The 9,533-nt window shown below is 38.8% G+C and overlaps 1 protein-coding gene, 1 long non-coding RNA gene and 1 pseudogene across 2 annotated transcripts; 1 reads left to right on the top strand and 2 right to left on the bottom strand.

Annotated features, from left to right (window-relative positions):
* Positions 1-367: 367 nt before the first annotated feature.
* LOC104765176 (putative hydrolase C777.06c) lies at positions 368-3,275 on the bottom strand. The gene is made up of 12 exons (XM_010488854.3): positions 2,996-3,275; positions 2,511-2,641; positions 2,299-2,411; positions 2,104-2,145; positions 1,793-1,848; positions 1,595-1,671; positions 1,371-1,493; positions 1,194-1,270; positions 1,036-1,099; positions 902-952; positions 729-777; positions 368-632 (listed from the first exon to the last, which is right to left on the bottom strand). The coding sequence occupies exons 1-12, from the start codon at positions 3,174-3,176 to the stop codon at positions 514-516; spliced, it is 1,083 nt and encodes a 360-aa protein (XP_010487156.1). The 5' UTR covers positions 3,177-3,275; the 3' UTR covers positions 368-513.
* Positions 3,276-5,524: 2,249 nt separating this feature from the next.
* LOC147920246 (uncharacterized) lies at positions 5,525-6,976 on the bottom strand. The gene is made up of 3 exons (XR_015590431.1): positions 6,642-6,976; positions 6,148-6,219; positions 5,525-6,051 (listed from the first exon to the last, which is right to left on the bottom strand). It is a non-coding gene; the product is annotated as an uncharacterized LOC147920246 (long non-coding RNA).
* Positions 6,977-7,814: 838 nt separating this feature from the next.
* On the top strand, positions 7,815-9,199 carry LOC109130951 (F-box/kelch-repeat protein At3g13680 pseudogene; annotated as a pseudogene).
* Positions 9,200-9,533: the final 334 nt, after the last annotated feature.

The raw sequence follows: 9,533 nt of genomic DNA, 5'->3' as shown, positions 1-9,533 counted from the left end.
TTTATAAAACTCAATTATTATTATTTTGATTAGAGGAAGGGATAAATGTATTTTTGAGGGAATCCTCTCATGTCACCGTCGGCAATAGACACGCGTGAAAGCGACCGGTCGAGGGGACCGTACCGGACCGACAGGGACACGTGCCATGACATGTACAGTTGGATTGTAACCAGAACAGAGCCATGCAATCTGGTCGCCGACTTGGCAGACGCCCTTATGAACACATCCGTTCCCGTGTTCTCCGTTTCTGGTCTTCGTCTTCCCATTGTCTGTCGCTAACTCGCTATATAAAACGTCTCAGTTTCTCTGTGGTGGTCCCCGTACGAACCAGCTGTTTTAATCGGACCGGTTTGCGCAAACCAAAGACTTATATAACCAAATCGCTTACCATAAAAATTCGTTGAGTGATTTTGTGAACAGAACATAAATACCAAGACCATCTATTTATGAACAGAACATATTATTGCTTATGAACCGGTTATACCGGAGTTAAAAAATATGATTAAAACCGAATTAAATTGAGAACGGTACACGAAGACCATCGTAGCTCAATTGGACATCGATGCCTTCCGTGTCCATAAGTTTCTCCAGTTCTTCGCTCACCTTCTCGTGGTCCATCAAATGCATCATTCCTGCAGAGGAAACAAAAAAAAAGATTGCTCAAAAAGTTGAACAAGAAAAGGATGTATACCTTTTTTGTATTCAATGTGTGATTTAACAGATTGTACCGGTGAAAAGGGTTCTTTTTGGTTTGATTTTTCGAACTTCCTCTAACGCCTGAAGGAAGGAAACAAAAAGCGGCAGTGAAAGTGAATTTGATGATTTGGAATAAATTGCATAGTTCTTGTTTCCAAGAGAAAGAATCATAAATAAGAAGGAGAATGGGAAGCAAGCTTTGTACCCTTGGGAGGCCAAAATGTGTTGCTGAAGACCGGTCAGGCCTCAAAGCATCCTAGAGAGAGAAAGATATGTGTCTTGGGTAATAAGTTATCTTTGTTGAAGAAAGAATGTGATATGTGAAAGAGTTGAGATTACCATAATTAAGAGATCACAGTCTTTAAGGAGCGGGTAGGTTTCTTCCGGTATGTCACTGACATCGCTGCAATTATCACAGTATGATAAGTAAAGACTCTGATATTCATGAACAAACTGTGGCACAAAATTACTAGAGGGAAGTGTGTGTGTTTTTTAACCTTATGTAGCAGACATTACCAAACCGGAAACCAAGGGAACGGTAGTTACTTCCATGCCACACAGGTAATGGGATGATCTAAAACAGTTAAAAAATCCAATCCATGCCTAAGGCAACGCCAAGATGATGAATGAACATAGTAGTGTTGATGATTACAAGCCAGAAATAACGGTGTTACCTTTAGATCGTTTACTACAAATGGTTGGTCCTCATGTATGATTTTAAACTCCAACTCTGAGACTGCAGCACCGGGTATGATCACACTTGTATCAACCAAGTAATAATGGGTCTTCTTCATTACCTGAGATTCACATATCATGGTGGAGAGTCTTATTTAGCAACTTAAATAGCATTGTGAGTGATGAGGGAAACATTTTGGAGTGTAGGTAAAACAAGGTAAACCTCAAGATCACGGGTAGCAGTGTAAATAGGTATGTGAGGTTGGACATTGTTTGTCCAATCACGGAGATCATCAAGACCTAGATAGCACAAAAGAAGACTTTCAATTAAGGAGACAACACATGACTTTACAGGAGAAAAAAAAAACATGGAACAAGAAAATGATGGATGGGCAAGATTTAACTTGTCAGTTTCAGAGACCTCCAATTGCGTCAGCATGAGAATGAGTAATTACAACCGCATCAAGTGTTCTTAGCCTGACAAGAAAAGCACAACTAGGTATTATAGGGATGGCCATAGAATCAACGATAAAACAATCACAGTGTGGCAGATTATTAGAAGCAACTAGTGATAAACAGAGAGTTCAACTTGAACATACTTTGATCACAGTATAACAAACAATAACAAGTCGTGTAAGAAGCATCATAATCTGATAGGGGGATTCAAGAAGTCTTATGACAATCAATTTTTGACAACTGAAACCTTAATGGTTGATGGGAAAAAATACTAACCCGAAGGTGGGGAACCATTTAAGTGCACTATGGTAGAAGAACCTGCCAAGACAAGGGAGTTAAGAAGTCAGAAAACAAAAATCAAAAGGATTGTCTTGTATGAAAAAAGATGGACTCAACCCCTCTTGCTAATGTGTCATTACAACGTGATAAAGAGAAGAATCACATTGACACTACTCAGCTCACAGCACTCACTTGCCACAATCAATGAGGATGTTACTTGTTCCAGATGGTCTAATGTACCGAACAAGAATGCTGGTGTTAAGTCTCCTATTTTTGTTTCCTGGTTCTGTTGCTTTTGTGCATACCTAAAAGAACCAATTAGAGATTCTTCAATGGGAGTGCAATGAAATTGTAGATGAATCATTAAAAAAACAAAGAGATTAAAGCAAAAACAAAGAGAGTACCAAACAAGTTTTCAAAGGATTAGTGAGGCAGCTGACACGAGGAATCCCTTCACTCGTTCCGGTACCCAAAAATACAACCTCAGAACGTTCATTGGATGATGACACCAAAGCATCATCATCATTTGCATAATCTAATCAACCACAACATACATACTTATAGTCAAAAAAATGATGATAGTGTTGAATGCTATAAAGAAGCCATAGATTGACACATAATAGATATCTCTGGATTCCTATAAAGACAACCTCAGAATGTTCAATGGATAATGACACCAATAGAACAAACAACAGACGTAGTAGTCAAACAATGCATGTACAGGATTCAGAGTCATTGATTATATTATAGTCTCGAACGATCAGAGAGAGAGAGAGTAAAGTCAAATCTAATTCAATCCTAGGAAACTAATCACATCAAAAGACTCAGATGTTGTTTGTTGTAGCAAAATTTGAAGAAATTGAGTAAAAATTTAAGAATAGATACCCACTGGATTGAAGGCAAGCCTGAAGAATCTTGTTGAGCGGAGACCTCGCCGTGTTTCTAGAGATGAGACTTTGGCAACGGAGAAAAGATGTCTGGTGCCGGAGAGAATCGAAACATGATAAAGAACGATGCCAAGGGCGAAGTGTGCCCAAACCCAGAGACAGAACCGCTGACATAGCCGCCATTACCAATCTCGGACTCGGAGTCGATCCTACGTTTATTTTTTTGCTGGCTCGAACCCTTCTCCGACCGAAAGTGATTTCTAAGACAAACGTTGTCGTTTTTAACACATGTAAGAGCAAGATTACCAGTAGTGTTGTAAAACACTTGTGGATTCCATAGACCGGCCCGCTCACAGTCCGTTAGGACATGGCCATTCGGCCATTTACTGTCCGCACATGTACGGCCCATCGGCCATAGCTTTACGGCCCATGGCCATTGCTCCACGGCCCATGGCCTATCTTATGTCTTCGATTGCTTTACGGGCTTTAGCCCTTGTACTCCTATATATATATATGTAACATCGATTATTAATGAATAAGACTAAGAGATTTCACTTCCTAAATTCTCTAGTTTACAACACGTTATCAGCACGACCCAAATTCTCTAGTGGTCGAATGTGGTATAATCGCTTAAGTGATTATTTAGCTAAGAAAGGCTATAAGAACGACCCAATCAGTCCATGTATATTCATAAAGAAGTTTGCAAACAAAGGATTTGTGATAATAGCAGTTTACGTGGATGATTTAAACATCCTCGGTACCTCTGGGGAAATCGCCCAAACTGTAGAATACCTCAAGAAAGAATTTGAGATGAAAGACCTAGGCAAAACAAAATTCTGTTTGGGATTGCAGCTTGAGTACGTAAATAATGGGATCCTTGTGCATCAAAAGGCATATACAGAAAAAGTACTCAAGAGATTTAATATGGAGCAAGCTCACCCATTGACTAGCCCAATGGTTGTTAGAAGCTTAGACTTGGATAAAGATCCATTTGCTCCTAAGAAGGCCAATGAAGAAATTCTTGGACCTGAAGTGCCTTACCTTAGTGCTATAGGAGCGTTAATGTTCCTGGCTAGTCATACTAGGCCGGACATATGCTTTGCCGTGAACCTCCTAGCAAGATATAGTTCTTGTCCAACTATACGGCACTGGAATGGTATTAAACACGTACTACGGTACCTGCGAGGGACGGTTGATTTTGGTTTATTTTATACTAACCATAACCGAGACTGTCTAGTTGGTTTTGCTGATGCAGGTTACCTATCCGATCCACACAACGGTAAGTCACAAACAGGTTATGTGTTTACGCACGGCGGTACGGCGATCTCTTGGCGTTCAATGAAGCAGACTCTTGTGGCCACATCGTCAAATCACGCGGAGATCCTAGCCATCCATGAAGCCAGTCGTGAGTGTGTTTGGTTGCGGTCCATGACTCAGCATATACGGACGGATAGCGGCTTAGAAGACAGCAAGGGAGCAACCGTCATCTACGAGGACAATACGGCTTGCATCGCCCAGCTCAAGGAAGGATACATCAAGGGAGATCGGACGAAGCACATACTGCCGAAGTTCTTCTTCACACATGAACTACAAAAGGCCGGAGAAGTTCAAGTGGTGCAAGTACAGTCCTGCGACAACTCAGCCGATCTCTTCACCAAAGCATTGCCGACATCGACGTTCAGGAAGCTCACGCACAAGATTGGGATGCGGAGACTTCAGGACTTGGAGTGATGTTTGGATCAGGGGGAGCAATGTGTGCTGTACTCTTTTTCCTTCACCAAGGTTTTGTCCCATTGGGTTTTCCTGGTAAGGTTTTAATGAGGCAGCATCCCCTAAGCACATTGCAGCGATCCCATCCTACATGGTACGGTCATCTCGTCCAAGGGGGAGTGTTGTAAAACACTTGTGGACTCCATAGACCGGCCCGCTCACAGTCCGTTAGGACATGGCCATTCGGCCATTTACTGTCCGCACATGTACGGCCCATCGGCCATAGCTTTACGGCCCATGGCCATTGCTCCACGGCCCATGGCCTATCTTATGTCTTCGATTGCTTTATGGGCTTTAGCCCTTGTACTCCTATATATATATGTTACATCGATTATTAATGAATAAGACTAAGAGATTTCACTTCCTAAATTCTCTAGTTTACAACAAGTAGTATCATAATTGGAGTCTCTTAAACACCGTTTGAATTTTTTATAAATTAATAGTGTATTGTTTTGAATATAAGAACCCATGATCTTTTAGTAAAAATTTTCTCCTTTAATAGTAGGTTCTAGTTTTGGGTCTCATATTTTTTAAAATATTGTTTTTTGAAATTTAAAATTTTTAAATAGAATAGAAGTGGTATAAATGTGTAAACATTTAAGATTTTATAAAAATAGAAAATATTGCATTTAATTAATTTTTAAACCTACAAAACATAAAAGCATATTAAAAATAGAAATACAAATCATAAATGGAGAAAAGATTAATTGTAATCTTGATAGTAATATTGAGTTGTGCCAAAATTTTGCCAAATCAGTGTATAACTTATTCAATTTCCATATATTGTCATATGTTGAAGCTTATACAAGGAACAACTGCATTCACAATCACAACAAAGAGACGAAATGAAACAACCACCTAGAATAGCTTTGATCCAAAATTACAGCAACAAACCAGTTTCTCACGTTAGACCAAAGCTGCTTCAGGTCTCAAACCTCAACCGTTCTTTTAGTGGCCAGATGTGCAAGTCTCCGCTTCCTTCCACTAACTCTTGGCTGCAAAGACTTCTTTTCTTCCACAAGTTTCTCAAGTAAACCTTTAGCTTCATTCGACTCAAAACTCACACCATTAACGGAATCCATATCAGATGATTTCGCAGTCTCCATTTGCTTCTGCAGCTCATTGATCTTGTTGTATGTCTTTGTCAACTGCACTTCAAGCTTTTTTGCAAATTCAGGGTCAAACTCGTTCTTCAAAACGAGTGATTTCTTGGCAGATTCTTCCATGCCAGTGATCTCAGATAGTTTCAGCATTCTTAAGCTGTTCTTTTAACTTATTCAACTAATACCTACACTACCAAGTACTAAATCTATTTATCACAACCAACAAACAAAAGCTTTAACTAACACCAAATAAATGCAAAAAAGTTGAGGATGATGATTACCTTCCTTCATGGCCGAAGAGATATGCACACTCTATACTCATCAACGCATCAATCCATGTTTGTCCATTTAACCTCAAAACAAAAGACAGATCCACGGTTAATGAAGCCCAAATTCGAAATAAAATTAATCATTCATGGACAAGCTAAATCGAACAAGAACAATGTACTCTAAAATTATACAAAACAAATAATCATTAGCTTACACAAATAACAACACCAAAAACAACAAATAGCTTATGTTGAATCAAGTTAGTAACTTTAATCAGCATATTGCGATACATTCATGGCCAAATCTTTTCAAATTCATCATAACCGGAGTTAAAAAATATTCAGCTGCTAAAGTAAGGATCAAAACAGAACACATGAACACCAAGAATCCTAATTTTCTAAGAAACATAAAAAACCCTAATTTCCGATCCAAAATAAAAAAAAAACCCTAATCATCAAACACCAATCGTGATTGATTCAATCAGTAATTGAATTGAGAAACTTACCATCTTCTTCCAATTGATTCAATCTCTTCTGATTGAGTGGACTCCCAATTCACGATTCACGATTCCAAATCGCCTCTCCTACATGCAATCGGAGCCGATTCACGATTCAATCAAAATATCGCGATGGGACACGGCTGACTCATCAATTCATGATGATGAGCATCTCCTCCGACAGATCTCCTCTTCCTCCACACCCAGACGATTCCAAATACAAATCTTCGTTTTCTCGCAATCGAGAGAGAGAGAGAGAGAGAGAGAGAGAGAGAGAGAGAGAGAGAGAGAGAGAGAGAGAGAGAGAGAGAGAGAGAGAGAGAGAGAGAGAGAGAGAGAGAGAGAGAAAACGAAAGAAATGTGATGTAAAAAAAATTTCCCTCTTTCTATTTTTTCGTTCAACCAATACCAAGCTGACACGTAGAGTCTCTTAGATCACAAATGGGTATACTATATAACAACCTCCCTTAGCATTTTTCTTTTGTTCTGAATTATTTTTTGGAACCAAAATACTAAGAACTTCCCTATGAACCTGCCGATGGGGAAGGTCTAAGGCCATCTGCATTGGGGGAACACTTTGGGTGTTTTAAGCCTTTTTAAAATCAAAAATATAGAGAACAGTGGGTGAAGAACATGTTGTTGGTTCTTGATGTAGAACTGATTTTGGGCCAGTTCTTGGGTAACGTGGCAACTCGTGAATGGATACAATTTTTTGCAAAGGAGAAAACATTTATTTGTTTGGAGGAAGTTTTGTTTGTTTTTATTTATTTATATCTTTAATGTTTTTTTGTTTCATAAAAATTTGGTATTGTATTTTGAATTTTAGTATAAGTTTTTTAAGTTTGCAATTTAAATATTATTTTTTAAAGTTTTTAAAATTGTAATATGTTTAAATTATTATATTATTAAATCTTATGATCTTAAACATGTTTTCCCAATAACCAACTTCTTAACAAAAAATCTAAACTAATGATCTTATATTATTTTCATAATATTTTTACTCTAAGAAAATCCAAAAAATGTTCTCCCAATCGAGATGCCCTAAGTATCTTTGTTTTTTTTGTTGTCAATTTTGTAAGATTGGTTTGTGTAGGATGATGATGTGTCCTCTTCTTAGTGGCTGAAATAAAAAGGGGAGATTTGTCTATCTCTTCCTTCTGTATGTATCCCTAATTTCTTCAATCGTACGTAAGTCCGTTTTGCAGAAGAAGAGAATGACGACAATATCAGATCTTCCATGTGTTTGGTAGGGGAAATACTGTCTAGAGTTCCATTGACATCTCTGGGAGCAACACGATCTACTTGCAAAAAGTGGGAAGCTTTATCTAAAAATCGGATTTTTGGTAAAAAAGCAACAGAGAAGCAGTCTCTGGGGTTTATGATGAAGGATTCAAGGGTTTGTTCTTTGAAATTCGATCTCCAAGGAATCCGAAACTACGGGGACTTGGTTGATCTATCTATAAATCAAGTAAGCATACTTAACCAAGTCGAGGTACATAGAGTCTTTCACTATGACGGTTTATTGCTGTGCGTCCTCAAGGACAGGTCGAGGCTCTTGGTATGGAATCCTTATTTGGGTCAAACCAGGTGGATCCAACCCAGGCAAAACTTCGACGTCTTGGACAGGTATGCTATCGGTTCTTGGGTACGAAATCTACGATTTTAGCTCTAATTCATGGAGGGTCGTTGGTGTCGAACCACCCGAGTGGTTTATATGGTCTCATCAACGCGGTGTGTCTTTGAAAGGGAATGCTTTTTTTGCTGCTAAAAGGGAAACAACAACAGTAGTTGGTGGTGGAGGAAAGAAGATTATTGAAGAAGATATCTTACTCTGTTTTGATTTCACAACAGAGAGATTTGGACCGAGTCTGTATCTTCCGTTTTGCTCTAACGATGATGCAAAAGACAATGTTACTTTATCTTGTCTCAGAGATGAGCAGCTCGCCGTGTTACACCAACACATGAATAGATGTCAGATCATGGAGATTTGGGTTACGACTAAGATTGATCCCGATGTGTCATGGAACAAGTTTATGAGAGAGCTCGCTGGTTATCCGGTTGACACTGAAGGTGGGAGTTTCTTCATTGACGAGGAGAAGAATGTTGCTGTTGTTTTCGACCTAGACCATCTTCAGGCTTTAGCTCACATGTTTGGACCAAGGAGGTACTTCAGATCTGTTAAAATCGGAAAAGCCCTTAATATCGGAAAACTTGACGAGTTAGGATATTTTCATGCCAAGTATCGTCTCCCTCTTGTGTGCTCTTCTTATGTTCCAAGTTTAGTGCAACTGCAAATCAACCAACCGGGTTGCAAAAAAAGAAAAACAGAAAGAGTTTATAAACCCAAAAGCAATGAAAGAAGAACAAAGGGAAAAAAATGGTGGGATAGAGGTTTACTAGTTAGTTCCATCCCTTGTTTTATTTGGTTTTATTTGCAATATAACATTACTTATTTGTTTCTTGCATCTCTCCGGTTTTTAATTTATTCATGTCCCCTAGACCACCCTCGTTATCTCAGTCCATCTCCTTTACTTTGCAATTAACAAAGAAATTCCATCTTCACTTAATTCATGTTACTTTTTCATTTTCAGTCCGTCTTACTTCACCGCACCATATCACCACATAATAACTGAACAAGTGAATGATTAAACAATCCAAAACATAGAAGTTTCTGACACAGTCATATACCACGTTCAATCGAGTCTTGGCCTTATCTAGCAAAGCAGTCAGTTAAGGCGGTTACATCTCTGTATTCCGATGTCTCAAATTGTTTGTAATGTATTCAAGGACTACACCAAACTTAACATGGCTAACTCTAGCGAGGGTTAAGTTTCATCATTGTCTGGAAGCTGGCCTGCTTTTCTGGCAGCCTGATTCCGGGTAACAGGATAGCTACAATTA

The sequence above is a fragment of the Camelina sativa genome, chromosome 19, assembly GCF_030686135.1.
Source record: "Camelina sativa cultivar CO46 ecotype springtype chromosome 19, ASM3068613v1".
Taxonomy (NCBI): domain Eukaryota; kingdom Viridiplantae; phylum Streptophyta; class Magnoliopsida; order Brassicales; family Brassicaceae; genus Camelina; species Camelina sativa.
Note: the sequence above shows the minus strand (reverse complement) of the source record. Positions and strands in the feature narration are given on the sequence as shown.

Bases quoted from the DNA above. Each gene is read 5' to 3' on its own strand.
- LOC104765176 (XM_010488854.3), bottom strand. From the start codon at position 3,176: ATGGCGGCTATGTCAGCGGTTCTGTCTCTGGGTTTGGGCACACTTCGC. The intron at 2,642-2,995 runs GTGGGTATCTAT...GTGGTTGATTAG, and splicing joins TCAGGCTTGCCTTCAATCCA to ATTATGCAAATGATGATGAT. The intron at 1,271-1,370 runs GTAACACCGTTA...TAACTGTTTTAG, and splicing joins TTGTAGTAAACGATCTAAAG to ATCATCCCATTACCTGTGTG.